Genomic DNA, 18,408 nt, shown 5'->3' on the forward strand with positions numbered 1-18,408 from the left:
TCTTGTTAATTAGTATTAACTGGCACCCCAAAGCTCAGCAGATTCTACATTTGGCACCCCAGATGGGACTGTGATTAAATTCCACAGAGAATCCGCAAGAAATTAATCTGCTTTATTTCACATTTGGAAAAAGTGTGGAAACCAAAGAATCGAGGAGTCTGGATCTTGAGTTAAAAGAAAATATTGGTGAGTAAAGAATTTCCTTGAAGATTATTTTGTGTGCTTGTGTATATTGTGTTGTATTGACAGTTTGTTGTTGGATGCATTTAGCAAGAGGGAAATATATTTTGTAGATAGGACAGTAATTTATATCAGAATTGGATCTTTGTTTTCTAAGTGTAGGAGTATTGGAGCAAAGAGTTTAGACTTTTGGGAAGTTTGTAGTGTAAGGTCTAGCTTTTAGTTTAACTTTGTAATTTTGTTTTGTAAAGTATTTGCAGTTTGTTGCTGAAAATGGAGTTTGTGGAAAAGTTTGTGATGAAGTATGCCTCTGCTGTTTACCATGTCAGTGTCGATAAATCTTTGGAAGACCAGTACAATGACTTGATAGCCCAATGTAAAATCTTTAATAATAAGTTGAATAGTAAAGTGCTGAGCAAGAATTTGAAAAAGGAAAAGTTAAGCAATGAAATTTCAGTGTTGCTTAAGATGAAAGAGTTGGCTGAATTAAAAGAAGCAAGTTATTTCATGCAAAAGATACAAGTCAAGGAGGATATAGACAAAATTACTGATTCTGTTATTGGAATTTCTGATAAAACAGCTAGTAAAATACATGGTTTGCAATCAGATGTAAATGAATTAGCTGTGAGAAATAGACAGTTGGGGGAACAATTGAAGGAGTGTAGACTGAGCCTCACTTCACATGCAGCTCAGGTTTATTCTTTAGAACTGAAAAATAATCAAATGGAGAAGTTAATTGCAACACTGGAGGGTCAACTGGATAAAGCCAATTGTCAATTGCATAACAAAGAGCAATGTATACAGGCTCTTAGGTCAGAGAAATGCAGCACTGAGACAGTCAATGTATGTACTCTTTCTAATGAGGGTAGAATGGATGCCGGATATAGATCTCCATTGATTGATAATTCTCCATTGCTCACTATTTCTGAGAAGCTTCATCTGTTTCAACTTCTTGGCAAATTTGAGTCACATATTTCTCCAGTCATTCTGTCCAATAGATTTGAACATGTTGTCCAACAGTATAATCTGAACAATAAAAATGCTTGGCCTCTATTACAAGTTTGGCTTCCAGGGCCAATTGCAGGACAACTAAAAACAGAACAAATGGGTGATAGTTGTAATGGTGCAGAGATAAGAAGGAAGGAATTACAATGCCTCATAGGTGGACGAGACATTAGAGGTGAAAATGCCCTAGCAAGGACCAGATTCAGGCGATATGATGATCCGTTGCTCTTTTGTAATAATTATCTGTCCCTATATAGGACTGTTTACAACTGTCTGGAAATGTCTCAGGATGATGCTAATTTCCTATGTTCAATGGCAAATCATTGCAATGTAGATTACACCACAAGAATAACTCTGAGGAATACTAGCTCTTATGAAAACTTTGTGAATATACTTAGGGACTGGTGTAATGAGTCTAAAGAGCAATATGAACCGTCAGAAAATGTATCTGCTGTATACAGACCGAGGAGGCGAGGATATGTTAGGTATTGTTATAAATGTGGTCAACCAGGACACATTAAACGCTATTGTAATACACCTAGCATGTACCCAGAAAGAAAAGGTCATTCATTGCCCCAAGAAATTGATAGTGTTGAGGCTGAAGAGGAAAGTATCTCCTATAACACAGAGTTCCTAGAGACATGTGAGGAGATAGGTAATATAGAAACTGACCCTGATACAAATGCACCAAAACCAGAAACATTGCGGAGCCCAAATGACAAAAGTGAGACAGGAAAATGTCAGGAGATGTCATATAATAAACAACAAAAGGAAGGTGCTAATATCCCTATGATCGATCCATGGGTATCTCTACCATTCTGGTTATTTTGGAGTTGGTCACAAATTGCCCTACCGCTGTTGCTGAACTGCCCAGCACCGTTTGCCAATATGGTTGGGTAAACATAGAGGGACTTTGGCTGCCGTGTTAGATGTGAATCAATTAGCATATGGATAATGGACGGGATAAAGTTATGTTTTGTGTATGGTTTGAATTTGTGTTCTAACTATGTTTGTGTTTCTTTTAGACTGGAGACCATGTATCCTGTGATATTAAAGCAAGGAGATTAACCAGTGTGTTGTGTTCAACAGGCCATATACAGCACTGTATCCATAGATGGAACAGGTTACTTCTCTGTAATAATTAACTATATGAATGCATTCATAAGGCCAAATTTAAATCTACGTGGTTTAGACAATGAGCTCAAAGTTAAAGGTTTAAGTAATTGTTTGCAAACAATTAAACGAGTAGTCATCCCATTGTGATGACTGTGTATTATATTTACCTAATGCATGGTTGTTTGTTGTGTATGTATGTTCTTTATCTTGTTTCACAGGTAATAGTCTTCATTCAGGACCTGAAGTTGGATGGCTAATTTACATCATAGTGCCAACTAGTGCAAAGCTGAGGTTTCTATATGAAATCTGCAGATCCAGCCTTGACCACTTTGTTCATCTTTAGTACTCATGAGACAGATATAAAGTTGAGTTGCCCTAATTGTTTTATGTTTGTCTTGTTTATGTCTTCCTGTGCAATGCATTGAATCACGGTATTATTTTTTTTCTTTTAAATATTCTTGCTGCTCAGAATTTTTTTTAACATCCCTAATCATTATCTTGAAATTTTTCTTACCTCATATTTAAATTCTATTTTTTTCTCCCTTTCTTTTTGTTTGATACCAAGTTTTGGTATCAAAGGGGCGTGAGTGTAGCAATTACCATGCAATACCATAAATGCAATGGTGTTAGAATTTTTGTAATTAAAATTTTATTTTTGGAATTTATTTATTTTTCCACGTTTGATATATTTATTTATTTTTTGATTCTTGTAAAAGAAACAATATATATAGATTACAACTGCTAAGAATCTGATACTGCTCTTGTTCTTTATTTCCAGGATCTATGATGGAGCATAAATTTGCATCCTGGAAGAGCTATGATTTGATGGCAATTTGATTCATAAACAACATTTATGAAACATCTTCTTGACATGGATTAACCTGTATCTAAAAACTCGTGGAAGGCCATGTTTATCCGGGCATTGGATACCCCTCATATACTGATACCGTGTGCAGCAGCAGAGTCTACATTGGCAGCATGAGTCGCATGTGATATATTGTTGTAAACTATTCATGTTCTGAATTTATTAGATATATTCAAAGCACAAGGGGATTGTCTAAAAGTATGACTAAATACCTACAAAAGAAGGCACCACGTACACAATATTAATGACAAATGAACCAACAAAGTGGTCATAAAATTGCCTAATCCGGCAAAGGTGAGACACAACAAACACAAAACAATGGTGGACACATAGACCTGAAGATAACAACAAAACATATATAAGCACTAAGTGTGACAAAATGCTGAACACGTGGGAGCTAGGTATATTAAATAAATAGCATGGCAAGGCACATAGTTAAATATATAAATATAACAAAACAAGAATAAATATAATAATTATAACATTTGCACACAGGACCGGTATATGACAAGTGAAAGTCACATGGTTTAAGTAAACCACATATATCGGTCCATGAGCAGCATAGCAAACGCCATTGCTAAACAATATAACCACCAAAACTACCTAAAAACAAGTGTTTACCCACATGAAAAGAAAGGTCCAGGAGTCCACCACACCCGACGCGCGTTTCGCACGGAAATGCTTCGTCCCTGGACGAAGTTTTGGTGGTTATATTGTTTAGCAATGGCGTTTTCTATGCTGCTCACGGACCGATATATGTGGTTTACTTAAACCATGTGACTTTCACTTGTCATATACCGGTCCTGTGTGCAAATGTTATAATTATTATATTTATTCTTGTTTTGTTATATTTATATATTTAACTATGTGCCTTGCCATGCTATTTATCTAATATACCTAGCTCCCATGTGTTCAGCATTTTTTCACACTTAGTGCTTATATATGTTTTGTTGTTATCTTCAGGTCTATGTGTCCGCCATTGTTTTGTGTTTGTTGTGTCTCACCTTTGCTGGATTAGGCAATTTTATGACCACTTTGTTGGTTCATTTGTCATTAATAAAGGACTTTTTTTTAAATAATATTGTGTATGTGGTGCCTTCTTTTGTAGGTATTTGTTTATGCTTGGCTAACCACGATAGGATCTATTATCGGTGTTGTGTAAAAGTATGACTAGCAAACATCATGATCAAAATGAATTAAAGGAGGTTACCCATCTATTGGAAAACAATGCTAAGGGTTATTGGTGGGAGGTAATATTTTGTCATTCAAATGCAGCAAACGGCATTCTGAATTATTTAATCCATCTGATTTTTTGTACTACTCATTATTTTTCTAATTTTTCCCTGCTACTTCTAATTTTTGTACTACTCATTATTTTTCTAATTTTGTCCCTGCTGCAAAATATACATGTGCTATGTAACCTCTTACTTATATAAGACGATTCAGATTTTAAATGTGAAAGAACAAACCGCTGTTAAAATTGCATCATGTGACACAAATGTACAAGTCCCATTGAGTTACATGAAATCGTAGTATGTGAGAACTGTGACAGAAGAGGGCACAGTAGGGAAGACTGTATGATTCCAGAATAAAACAAAATAGGAAAATCCTAGTGGGAATAGAAATCAAGTTATAACAAAGTTAATTTTTTTTTGAGTGAATGTTGACAGATTGTGAAGTGAATGTGTCAAGACTCCTCGCCCTAAGAAGAATTGACTACAGTGGTGAAGACGATTATGGAATGGTAGACTCTTACAAGTTATGTGTCATTCAGACACAAAGGGGCGTATGTTGGAGACAACATGGACAATGCACGTATCATAGAAATCACTGAGATATATTGAATTATGAGATAAACCAGATACAAGACTGTGTAAAACGTATTTTGCAGTCAGGCCTGTGTTCTTTTGTGTGATGTCCCTTGTTTTAGTGATAAGGCAGAGGTTCATCTACATACTGAATGAATATTGGCCCTAAAGCCTAATGGAGGATATAGGTGTACACTGTGAAAATCTTGAATGAATAGCCTCTGTCCTGTTTGTGACCCATCATTATCTACATATGTACACAACTCCTGTGGGTTTCCACTATAAGCCAGTGGTCCTGAGATAGACATCCTGTCTTCGGCCTATGGATATATATATTGGTACACAATGTCTGTGGTGTTTGGGTGATAAACCATTGTTCTTTGAATGGACATGTTGGAGCCAGCCCAAATTGAGTTTAACCTGTCCTACACAAGAACTTTCTTCCCAAGTATGAGGATGCCATCTGCAAGAAGGTGATGATTACTGCAGCCAATGACAGTGTTCACATTGCCAGAAGACGATTGGACATTTGCCACAGAAGATACTAGAAGCAAGGGTGGAGTCATGGCTTGTATGTGGGTGTGGATGTGTATTGGTTTGATATATATGTAAGGATCAGTTATGCATCTTCTCCTCCCCACATCCCAGTTTCCTCTGCCCTCTCCTACTACTCCTTCCCTTTAATTTACCCTTGTCCCTTAGTTAGACTTCCCTTATGTATGTCATTGTAAATACCTGGTTTGTAACAAACCCCCTTTTAAAGATCCAGTAGTTCTTGTTAATTAGTATTAACTGGCACCCCAAAGCTCAGCAGATTCTACATTTGGCACCCCAGATGGGACTGTGATTAAATTCCACAGAGAATCCGCAAGAAATTAATCTGCTTTATTTCACATTTGGAAAAAGTGTGGAAACCAAAGAATCGAGGAGTCTGGATCTTGAGTTAAAAGAAAATATTGGTGAGTAAAGAATTTCCTTGAAGATTATTTTGTGTGCTTGTGTATATTGTGTTGTATTGACAGTTTGTTGTTGGATGCATTTAGCAAGAGGGAAATATATTTTGTAGATAGGACAGTAATTTATATCAGAATTGGATCTTTGTTTTCTAAGTGTAGGAGTATTGGAGCAAAGAGTTTAGACTTTTGGGAAGTTTGTAGTGTAAGGTCTAGCTTTTAGTTTAACTTTGTAATTTTGTTTTGTAAAGTATTTGCAGTTTGTTGCTGAAAATGGAGTTTGTGGAAAAGTTTGTGATGAAGTATGCCTCTGCTGTTTACCATGTCAGTGTCGATAAATCTTTGGAAGACCAGTACAATGACTTGATAGCCCAATGTAAAATCTTTAATAATAAGTTGAATAGTAAAGTGCTGAGCAAGAATTTGAAAAAGGAAAAGTTAAGCAATGAAATTTCAGTGTTGCTTAAGATGAAAGAGTTGGCTGAATTAAAAGAAGCAAGTTATTTCATGCAAAAGATACAAGTCAAGGAGGATATAGACAAAATTACTGATTCTGTTATTGGAATTTCTGATAAAACAGCTAGTAAAATACATGGTTTGCAATCAGATGTAAACGAATTAGCTGTGAGAAATAGACAGTTGGGGGAACAATTGAAGGAGTGTAGACTGAGCCTCACTTCACATGCAGCTCAGGTTTATTCTTTAGAACTGAAAAATAATCAAATGGAGAAGTTAATTGCAACACTGGAGGGTCAACTGGATAAAGCCAATTGTCAATTGCATAACAAAGAGCAATGTATACAGGCTCTTAGGTCAGAGAAATGCAGCACTGAGACAGTCAATGTATGTACTCTTTCTAATGAGGGTAGAATGGATGCCGGATATAGATCTCCATTGATTGATAATTCTCCATTGCTCACTATTTCTGAGAAGCTTCATCTGTTTCAACTTCTTGGCAAATTTGAGTCACATATTTCTCCAGTCATTCTGTCCAATAGATTTGAACATGTTGTCCAACAGTATAATCTGAACAATAAAAATGCTTGGCCTCTATTACAAGTTTGGCTTCCAGGGCCAATTGCAGGACAACTAAAAACAGAACAAATGGGTGATAGTTGTAATGGTGCAGAGATAAGAAGGAAGGAATTACAATGCCTCATAGGTGGACGAGACATTAGAGGTGAAAATGCCCTAGCAAGGACCAGATTCAGGCGATATGATGATCCGTTGCTCTTTTGTAATAATTATCTGTCCCTATATAGGACTGTTTACAACTGTCTGGAAATGTCTCAGGATGATGCTAATTTCCTATGTTCAATGGCAAATCATTGCAATGTAGATTACACCACAAGAATAACTCTGAGGAATACTAGCTCTTATGAAAACTTTGTGAATATACTTAGGGACTGGTGTAATGAGTCTAAAGAGCAATATGAACCGTCAGAAAATGTTTCTGCTGTATACAGACCGAGGAGGCGAGGATATGTTAGGTATTGTTATAAATGTGGTCAACCAGGACACATTAAACGCTATTGTAATACACCTAGCATGTACCCAGAAAGAAAAGGTCATTCATTGCCCCAAGAAATTGATAGTGTTGAGGCTGAAGAGGAAAGTATCTCCTATAACACAGAGTTCCTAGAGACATGTGAGGAGATAGGTAATATAGAAACTGACCCTGATACAAATGCACCAAAACCAGAAACATTGCGGAGCCCAAATGACAAAAGTGAGACAGGAAAATGTCAGGAGATGTCATATAATAAACAACAAAAGGAAGGTGCTAATATCCCTATGATCGATCCATGGGTATCTCTACCATTCTGGTTATTTTGGAGTTGGTCACAAATTGCCCTACCGCTGTTGCTGAACTGCCCAGCACCGTTTGCCAATATGGTTGGGTAAACATAGAGGGACTTTGGCTGCCGTGTTAGATGTGAATCAATTAGCATATGGATAATGGACGGGATAAAGTTATGTTTTGTGTATGGTTTGAATTTGTGTTCTAACTATGTTTGTGTTTCTTTTAGACTGGAGACCATGTATCCTGTGATATTAAAGCAAGGAGATTAACCAGTGTGTTGTGTTCAACAGGCCATATACAGCACTGTATCCATAGATGGAACAGGTTACTTCTCTGTAATAATTAACTATATGAATGCATTCATAAGGCCAAATTTAAATCTACGTGGTTTAGACAATGAGCTCAAAGTTAAAGGTTTAAGTAATTGTTTGCAAACAATTAAACGAGTAGTCATCCCATTGTGATGACTGTGTATTATATTTACCTAATGCATGGTTGTTTGTTGTGTATGTATGTTCTTTATCTTGTTTCACAGGTAATAGTCTTCATTCAGGACCTGAAGTTGGATGGCTAATTTACATCATAGTGCCAACTAGTGCAAAGCTGAGGTTTCTATATGAAATCTGCAGATCCAGCCTTGACCACTTTGTTCATCTTTAGTACTCATGAGACAGATATAAAGTTGAGTTGCCCTAATTGTTTTATGTTTGTCTTGTTTATGTCTTCCTGTGCAATGCATTGAATCACGGTATTATTTTTTTTCTTTTAAATATTCTTGCTGCTCAGAATTTTTTTTAACATCCCTAATCATTATCTTGAAATTTTTCTTACCTCATATTTAAATTCTATTTTTTTCTCCCTTTCTTTTTGTTTGATACCAAGTTTTGGTATCAAAGGGGCGTGAGTGTAGCAATTACCATGCAATACCATAAATGCAATGGTGTTAGAATTTTTGTAATTAAAATTTTATTTTTGGAATTTATTTATTTTTCCACGTTTGATATATTTATTTATTTTTTGATTCTTGTAAAAGAAACAATATATATAGATTACAACTGCTAAGAATCTGATACTGCTCTTGTTCTTTATTTCCAGGATCTATGATGGAGCATAAATTTGCATCCTGGAAGAGCTATGATTTGATGGCAATTTGATTCATAAACAACATTTATGAAACATCTTCTTGACATGGATTAACCTGTATCTAAAAACTCGTGGAAGGCCATGTTTATCCGGGCATTGGATACCCCTCATATACTGATACCGTGTGCAGCAGCAGAGTCTACATTGGCAGCATGAGTCGCATGTGATATATTGTTGTAAACTATTCATGTTCTGAATTTATTAGATATATTCAAAGCACAAGGGGATTGTCTAAAAGTATGACTAAATACCTACAAAAGAAGGCACCACGTACACAATATTAATGACAAATGAACCAACAAAGTGGTCATAAAATTGCCTAATCCGGCAAAGGTGAGACACAACAAACACAAAACAATGGTGGACACATAGACCTGAAGATAACAACAAAACATATATAAGCACTAAGTGTGACAAAATGCTGAACACGTGGGAGCTAGGTATATTAAATAAATAGCATGGCAAGGCACATAGTTAAATATATAAATATAACAAAACAAGAATAAATATAATAATTATAACATTTGCACACAGGACCGGTATATGACAAGTGAAAGTCACATGGTTTAAGTAAACCACATATATCGGTCCATGAGCAGCATAGCAAACGCCATTGCTAAACAATATAACCACCAAAACTACCTAAAAACAAGTGTTTACCCACATGAAAAGAAAGGTCCAGGAGTCCACCACACCCGACGCGCGTTTCACACGGAAATGCTTCGTCCCTGGACGAAGTTTTGGTGGTTATATTGTTTAGCAATGGCGTTTTCTATGCTGCTCACGGACCGATATATGTGGTTTACTTAAACCATGTGACTTTCACTTGTCATATACCGGTCCTGTGTGCAAATGTTATAATTATTATATTTATTCTTGTTTTGTTATATTTATATATTTAACTATGTGCCTTGCCATGCTATTTATCTAATATACCTAGCTCCCATGTGTTCAGCATTTTTTCACACTTAGTGCTTATATATGTTTTGTTGTTATCTTCAGGTCTATGTGTCCGCCATTGTTTTGTGTTTGTTGTGTCTCACCTTTGCTGGATTAGGCAATTTTATGACCACTTTGTTGGTTCATTTGTCATTAATAAAGGACTTTTTTTTAAATAATATTGTGTATGTGGTGCCTTCTTTTGTAGGTATTTGTTTATGCTTGGCTAACCACGATAGGATCTATTATCGGTGTTGTGTAAAAGTATGACTAGCAAACATCATGATCAAAATGAATTAAAGGAGGTTACCCATCTATTGGAAAACAATGCTAAGGGTTATTGGTGGGAGGTAATATTTTGTCATTCAAATGCAGCAAACGGCATTCTGAATTATTTAATCCATCTGATTTTTTGTACTACTCATTATTTTTCTAATTTTTCCCTGCTACTTCTAATTTTTGTACTACTCATTATTTTTCTAATTTTGTCCCTGCTGCAAAATATACATGTGCTATGTAACCTCTTACTTATATAAGACGATTCAGATTTTAAATGTGAAAGAACAAACCGCTGTTAAAATTGCATCATGTGACACAAATGTACAAGTCCCATTGAGTTACATGAAATCGTAGTATGTGAGAACTGTGACAGAAGAGGGCACAGTAGGGAAGACTGTATGATTCCAGAATAAAACAAAATAGGAAAATCCTAGTGGGAATAGAAATCAAGTTATAACAAAGTTAATTTTTTTTTGAGTGAATGTTGACAGATTGTGAAGTGAATGTGTCAAGACTCCTCGCCCTAAGAAGAATTGACTACAGTGGTGAAGACGATTATGGAATGGTAGACTCTTACAAGTTATGTGTCATTCAGACACAAAGGGGCGTATGTTGGAGACAACATGGACAATGCACGTATCATAGAAATCACTGAGATATATTGAATTATGAGATAAACCAGATACAAGACTGTGTAAAACGTATTTTGCAGTCAGGCCTGTGTTCTTTTGTGTGATGTCCCTTGTTTTAGTGATAAGGCAGAGGTTCATCTACATACTGAATGAATATTGGCCCTAAAGCCTAATGGAGGATATAGGTGTACACTGTGAAAATCTTGAATGAACAGCCTCTGTCCTGTTTGTGACCCATCATTATCTACATATGTACACAACTCCTGTGGGTTTCCACTATAAGCCAGTGGTCCTGAGATAGACATCCTGTCTTCGGCCTATGGATATATATATTGGTACACAATGTCTGTGGTGTTTGGGTGATAAACCATTGTTCTTTGAATGGACATGTTGGAGCCAGCCCAAATTGAGTTTAACCTGTCCTACACAAGAACTTTCTTCCCAAGTATGAGGATGCCATCTGCAAGAAGGTGATCATTACTGCAGCCAATGACAGTGTTCACATTGCCAGAAGACGATTGGACATTTGCCACAGAAGATACTAGAAGCAAGGGTGGAGTCATGGCTTGTATGTGGGTGTGGATGTGTATTGGTTTGATATATATGTAAGGATCAGTTATGCATCTTCTCCTCCCCACATCCCAGTTTCCTCTGCCCTCTCCTACTACTCCTTCCCTTTAATTTACCCTTGTCCCTTAGTTAGACTTCCCTTATGTATGTCATTGTAAATACCTGGTTTGTAACAAACCCCCTTTTAAAGATCCAGTAGTTCTTGTTAATTAGTATTAACTGGCACCCCAAAGCTCAGCAGATTCTACATTTGGCACCCCAGATGGGACTGTGATTAAATTCCACAGAGAATCCGCAAGAAATTAATCTGCTTTATTTCACATTTGGAAAAAGTGTGGAAACCAAAGAATCGAGGAGTCTGGATCTTGAGTTAAAAGAAAATATTGGTGAGTAAAGAATTTCCTTGAAGATTATTTTGTGTGCTTGTGTATATTGTGTTGTATTGACAGTTTGTTGTTGGATGCATTTAGCAAGAGGGAAATATATTTTGTAGATAGGACAGTAATTTATATCAGAATTGGATCTTTGTTTTCTAAGTGTAGGAGTATTGGAGCAAAGAGTTTAGACTTTTGGGAAGTTTGTAGTGTAAGGTCTAGCTTTTAGTTTAACTTTGTAATTTTGTTTTGTAAAGTATTTGCAGTTTGTTGCTGAAAATGGAGTTTGTGGAAAAGTTTGTGATGAAGTATGCCTCTGCTGTTTACCATGTCAGTGTCGATAAATCTTTGGAAGACCAGTACAATGACTTGATAGCCCAATGTAAAATCTTTAATAATAAGTTGAATAGTAAAGTGCTGAGCAAGAATTTGAAAAAGGAAAAGTTAAGCAATGAAATTTCAGTGTTGCTTAAGATGAAAGAGTTGGCTGAATTAAAAGAAGCAAGTTATTTCATGCAAAAGATACAAGTCAAGGAGGATATAGACAAAATTACTGATTCTGTTATTGGAATTTCTGATAAAACAGCTAGTAAAATACATGGTTTGCAATCAGATGTAAACGAATTAGCTGTGAGAAATAGACAGTTGGGGGAACAATTGAAGGAGTGTAGACTGAGCCTCACTTCACATGCAGCTCAGGTTTATTCTTTAGAACTGAAAAATAATCAAATGGAGAAGTTAATTGCAACACTGGAGGGTCAACTGGATAAAGCCAATTGTCAATTGCATAACAAAGAGCAATGTATACAGGCTCTTAGGTCAGAGAAATGCAGCACTGAGACAGTCAATGTATGTACTCTTTCTAATGAGGGTAGAATGGATGCCGGATATAGATCTCCATTGATTGATAATTCTCCATTGCTCACTATTTCTGAGAAGCTTCATCTGTTTCAACTTCTTGGCAAATTTGAGTCACATATTTCTCCAGTCATTCTGTCCAATAGATTTGAACATGTTGTCCAACAGTATAATCTGAACAATAAAAATGCTTGGCCTCTATTACAAGTTTGGCTTCCAGGGCCAATTGCAGGACAACTAAAAACAGAACAAATGGGTGATAGTTGTAATGGTGCAGAGATAAGAAGGAAGGAATTACAATGCCTCATAGGTGGACGAGACATTAGAGGTGAAAATGCCCTAGCAAGGACCAGATTCAGGCGATATGATGATCCGTTGCTCTTTTGTAATAATTATCTGTCCCTATATAGGACTGTTTACAACTGTCTGGAAATGTCTCAGGATGATGCTAATTTCCTATGTTCAATGGCAAATCATTGCAATGTAGATTACACCACAAGAATAACTCTGAGGAATACTAGCTCTTATGAAAACTTTGTGAATATACTTAGGGACTGGTGTAATGAGTCTAAAGAGCAATATGAACCGTCAGAAAATGTTTCTGCTGTATACAGACCGAGGAGGCGAGGATATGTTAGGTATTGTTATAAATGTGGTCAACCAGGACACATTAAACGCTATTGTAATACACCTAGCATGTACCCAGAAAGAAAAGGTCATTCATTGCCCCAAGAAATTGATAGTGTTGAGGCTGAAGAGGAAAGTATCTCCTATAACACAGAGTTCCTAGAGACATGTGAGGAGATAGGTAATATAGAAACTGACCCTGATACAAATGCACCAAAACCAGAAACATTGCGGAGCCCAAATGACAAAAGTGAGACAGGAAAATGTCAGGAGATGTCATATAATAAACAACAAAAGGAAGGTGCTAATATCCCTATGATCGATCCATGGGTATCTCTACCATTCTGGTTATTTTGGAGTTGGTCACAAATTGCCCTACCGCTGTTGCTGAACTGCCCAGCACCGTTTGCCAATATGGTTGGGTAAACATAGAGGGACTTTGGCTGCCGTGTTAGATGTGAATCAATTAGCATATGGATAATGGACGGGATAAAGTTATGTTTTGTGTATGGTTTGAATTTGTGTTCTAACTATGTTTGTGTTTCTTTTAGACTGGAGACCATGTATCCTGTGATATTAAAGCAAGGAGATTAACCAGTGTGTTGTGTTCAACAGGCCATATACAGCACTGTATCCATAGATGGAACAGGTTACTTCTCTGTAATAATTAACTATATGAATGCATTCATAAGGCCAAATTTAAATCTACGTGGTTTAGACAATGAGCTCAAAGTTAAAGGTTTAAGTAATTGTTTGCAAACAATTAAACGAGTAGTCATCCCATTGTGATGACTGTGTATTGTATTTACCTAATGCATGGTTGTTTGTTGTGTATGTATGTTCTTTATCTTGTTTCACAGGTAATAGTCTTCATTCAGGACCTGAAGTTGGATGGCTAATTTACATCATAGTGCCAACTAGTGCAAAGCTGAGGTTTCTATATGAAATCTGCAGATCCAGCCTTGACCACTTTGTTCATCTTTAGTACTCATGAGACAGATATAAAGTTGAGTTGCCCTAATTGTTTTATGTTTGTCTTGTTTATGTCTTCCTGTGCAATGCATTGAATCACGGTATTATTTTTTTTCTTTTAAATATTCTTGCTGCTCAGAATTTTTTTTAACATCCCTAATCATTATCTTGAAATTTTTCTTACCTCATATTTAAATTCTATTTTTTTTTCTCCCTTTCTTTTTGTTTGATACCAAGTTTTGGTATCAAAGGGGCGTAAGTGTAGCAATTACCATGCAATACCATAAATGCAATGGTGTTAGAATTTTTGTAATTAAAATTTTATTTTTGGAATTTATTTATTTTTCCACGTTTGATATATTTATTTATTTTTTGATTCTTGTAAAAGAAACAATATATATAGATTACAACTGCTAAGAATCTGATACTGCTCTTGTTCTTTATTTCCAGGATCTATGATGGAGCATAAATTTGCATCCTGGAAGAGCTATGATTTGATGGCAATTTGATTCATAAACAACATTTATGAAACATCTTCTTGACATGGATTAACCTGTATCTAAAAACTCGTGGAAGGCCATGTTTATCTGGGCATTGGATACCCCTCATATACTGATACCGTGTGCAGCAGCAGAGTCTACATTGGCAGCATGAGTCGCATGTGATATATTGTTGTAAACTATTCATGTTCTGAATTTATTAGATATATTCAAAGCACAAGGGGATTGTCTAAAAGTATGACTAAATACCTACAAAAGAAGGCACCACGTACACAATATTAATGACAAATGAACCAACAAAGTGGTCATAAAATTGCCTAATCCGGCAAAGGTGAGACACAACAAACACAAAACAATGGTGGACACATAGACCTGAAGATAACAACAAAACATATATAAGCACTAAGTGTGACAAAATGCTGAACACGTGGGAGCTAGGTATATTAGATAAATAGCATGGCAAGGCACATAGTTAAATATATAAATATAACAAAACAAGAATAAATATAATAATTATAACATTTGCACACAGGACCGGTATATGACAAGTGAAAGTCACATGGTTTAAGTAAACCACATATATCGGTCCATGAGCAGCATAGCAAACGCCATTGCTAAACAATATAACCACCAAAACTACCTAAAAACAAGTGTTTACCCACATGAAAAGAAAGGTCCAGGAGTCCACCACACCCGACGCGCGTTTCGCACGGAAATGCTTCGTCCCTGGACGAAGTTTTGGTGGTTATATTGTTTAGCAATGGCGTTTTCTATGCTGCTCACGGACCGATATATGTGGTTTACTTAAACCATGTGACTTTCACTTGTCATATACCGGTCCTGTGTGCAAATGTTATAATTATTATATTTATTCTTGTTTTGTTATATTTATATATTTAACTATGTGCCTTGCCATGCTATTTATCTAATATACCTAGCTCCCATGTGTTCAGCATTTTTTCACACTTAGTGCTTATATATGTTTTGTTGTTATCTTCAGGTCTATGTGTCCGCCATTGTTTTGTCTTTGTTGTGTCTCACCTTTGCCGGATTAGGCAATTTTATGACCACTTTGTTGGTTCATTTGTCATTAATAAAGGACTTTTTTTTAAATAATATTGTGTATGTGGTGCCTTCTTTTGTAGGTATTTATTTATGCTTGGCTAACCACGATAGGATCTATTATCGGTGTTGTGTAAAAGTATGACTAGCAAACATCATGATCAAAATGAATTAAAGGAGGTTACCCATCTATTGGAAAACAATGCTAAGGGTTATTGGTGGGAGGTAATATTTTGTCATTCAAATGCAGCAAACGGCATTCTGAATTATTTAATCCATCTGATTTTTTGTACTACTCATTATTTTTCTAATTTTTCCCTGCTACTTCTAATTTTTGTACTACTCATTATTTTTCTAATTTTGTCCCTGCTGCAAAATATACATGTGCTATGTAACCTCTTACTTATATAAGACGATTCAGATTTTAAATGTGAAAGAACAAACCGCTGTTAAAATTGCATCATGTGACACAAATGTACAAGTCCCATTGAGTTACATGAAATCGTAGTATGTGAGAACTGTGACAGAAGAGGGCACAGTAGGGAAGACTGTATGATTCCAGAATAAAACAAAATAGGAAAATCCTAGTGGGAATAGAAATCAAGTTATAACAAAGTTAATTTTTTTTTGAGTGAATGTTGACAGATTGTGAAGTGAATGTGTCAAGACTCCTCGCCCTAAGAAGAATTGACTACAGTGGTGAAGACGATTATGGAATGGTAGACTCTTACAAGTTATGTGTCATTCAGACACAAAGGGGCATATGTTGGAGACAACATGGACAATGCACGTATCATAGAAATCACTGAGATATATTGAATTATGAGATAAACCAGATACAAGACTGTGTAAAACGTATTTTGCAGTCAGGCCTGTGTTCTTTTGTGTGATGTCCCTTGTTTTAGTGATAAGGCAGAGGTTCATCTACATACTGAATGAATATTGGCCCTAAAGCCTAATGGAGGATATAGGTGTACACTGTGAAAATCTTGAATGAATAGCCTCTGTCCTGTTTGTGACCCATCATTATCTACATATGTACACAACTCCTGTGGGTTTCCATTATAAGCCATTGGTCCTGAGATAGACATCCTGTCTTCGGCCTATGGATATGTATATTGGTACACAATGTCTGTGGTGTTTGGGTGATAAACCATTGTTCTTTGAATGGACATGTTGGAGCCAGCCCAAATTGAGTTTAACCTGTCCTACACAAGAACTTTCTTCCCAAGTATGAGGATGCCATCTGCAAGAAGGTGATGATTACTGCAGCCAATGACAGTGTTCACATTGCCAGAAGACGATTGGACATTTGCCACAGAAGATACTAGAAGCAAGGGTGGAGTCATGGCTTGTATGTGGGTGTGGATGTGTATTGGTTTAATATATATGTAAGGATCAGTTATGCATCTTCTCCTCCCCACATCCCAGTTTCCTCTGCCCTCTCCTACTACCCCTTCCCTTTAATTTACCCTTGTCCCTTAGTTAGACTTCCCTTATGTATGTCATTGTAAATACCTGGTTTGTAATAAACCCCCTTTTAAAGATCCAGTAGTTCTTGTTAATTAGTATTAACTGGCACCCCAAAGCTCAGCAGATTCTACAGTCATCATTTTGATAATGCGGGGGTCCCTTTTTAAGATACGCAAGGCATACGCAGCCATGTGGGCCAATGTTCCAGGTGTCAATTCACTGCTTGTGCTGGGTTGAGGAGCACTTTCTTGCAAATCAACATCACTTGTGTCCCACAAAAACCCTGTACCTGACCTTGCAATGCCACCAGTTTCTATTGCTCCCTGAGAAGCATCCTCCTACCATAAATATTCATCCCACCTCCTCCTCCTCCTCTTCGTCCGCCACCTCGTCCATGAGAGTTCCCTGAGCAGACAATGGCTGACTGTCATCAAGGCTTCCCTCCTCCTCGGCTGCAATGTGCGTCAAACTTTGCATCAGCAGATGCATTAGTGGGATGCTCATGCTTATGATGGCGTCGTCTGCACTTACCAGCCATGTGCATTCCTCAAAACACTGAAGGACTTGACAGAGGTCTTGTAGCTTCGACCACTGCACAACTTACAACTCCATGTCTGCCATCCATGTGCCTGCCCGTGTATGTGTATCCTCCCACAAATTAACTACAGCATGCCTCTGTTCGCACAGCCTCTGAACCATGTGCAGTTTGGAGTTCCATCTTGTTGCAATGTTGATTATTAGGCGGTGCTGGGGAAGATTCAGTGATCGCTGATGGTTCAGCATATGGCTGGAGCGTACGGGCGACCTGCGGATGTGCGAGCAAAGTCTTTGCACCTTCAGGAGCAGGGCTGGTAACTCTGGATAATTTTTGAGGAAGCACTGCACCACCAGGTTCAAGGTGTGAGCCAGGCAAGGTATGTGTTTCAGTTCTGAAAGGGCTGTGGCAGCCATAAAATTCCTTCCGTTATCACTGACTACCTTGCCTGCCTCAAGATGTACACTGCCCAACTATGACTGAGTTTGCTGCTGCAAGTACTTGGCCAGTACTTTTGCGGCGTGTCTGTTGTCACCCAAACACTTCATTTGTAACACAGCCTGCTGACGCTTACCACTAGCTGTTCCATAATGGGACACCTCGTGTGCAACACTGGCAGCTGCGGATGGAGTGGTCATGTGACTGCGCTCTGTGGATGAGCTTTCGCTTCTGGAGGAGGAGGAGGGGTGGCGAACGCCTATAGCCAACTGTTT

At 37.1% G+C, this 18,408-nt stretch overlaps 3 protein-coding genes across 3 annotated transcripts; all 3 read left to right on the forward strand.

Annotated features, from left to right (window-relative positions):
• Positions 1–453: 453 nt before the first annotated feature.
• Positions 454–2,558, forward strand: LOC143817734 (posterior protein-like). Its single transcript, XM_077299221.1, has 3 exons — positions 454–1,989; positions 2,211–2,222; positions 2,520–2,558. The coding sequence occupies exons 1-3, from the start codon at positions 454–456 to the stop codon at positions 2,556–2,558; spliced, it is 1,587 nt and encodes a 528-aa protein (XP_077155336.1).
• Positions 2,559–6,200: 3,642 nt separating this feature from the next.
• LOC143817735 (posterior protein-like) lies at positions 6,201–8,305 on the forward strand. Its single transcript, XM_077299222.1, has 3 exons — positions 6,201–7,736; positions 7,958–7,969; positions 8,267–8,305. The coding sequence occupies exons 1-3, from the start codon at positions 6,201–6,203 to the stop codon at positions 8,303–8,305; spliced, it is 1,587 nt and encodes a 528-aa protein (XP_077155337.1).
• A 3,642-nt stretch (positions 8,306–11,947) lies between these two features.
• Positions 11,948–14,052, forward strand: LOC143817736 (posterior protein-like). Its single transcript, XM_077299223.1, has 3 exons — positions 11,948–13,483; positions 13,705–13,716; positions 14,014–14,052. The coding sequence occupies exons 1-3, from the start codon at positions 11,948–11,950 to the stop codon at positions 14,050–14,052; spliced, it is 1,587 nt and encodes a 528-aa protein (XP_077155338.1).
• The last annotated feature ends 4,356 nt before the right edge of the window (positions 14,053–18,408 follow it).

This window comes from Ranitomeya variabilis, chromosome 3 (assembly GCF_051348905.1).
Source record: "Ranitomeya variabilis isolate aRanVar5 chromosome 3, aRanVar5.hap1, whole genome shotgun sequence".
Lineage (NCBI taxonomy): Eukaryota > Metazoa > Chordata > Amphibia > Anura > Dendrobatidae > Ranitomeya > Ranitomeya variabilis.

Excerpts from the sequence above, each read along its gene's own strand:
- LOC143817734 (XM_077299221.1), top strand. The coding sequence starts at position 454 with ATGGAGTTTGTGGAAAAGTTTGTGATGAAGTATGCCTCTGCTGTTTAC.
- LOC143817735 (XM_077299222.1), top strand. The coding sequence starts at position 6,201 with ATGGAGTTTGTGGAAAAGTTTGTGATGAAGTATGCCTCTGCTGTTTAC.
- LOC143817736 (XM_077299223.1), top strand. The coding sequence starts at position 11,948 with ATGGAGTTTGTGGAAAAGTTTGTGATGAAGTATGCCTCTGCTGTTTAC.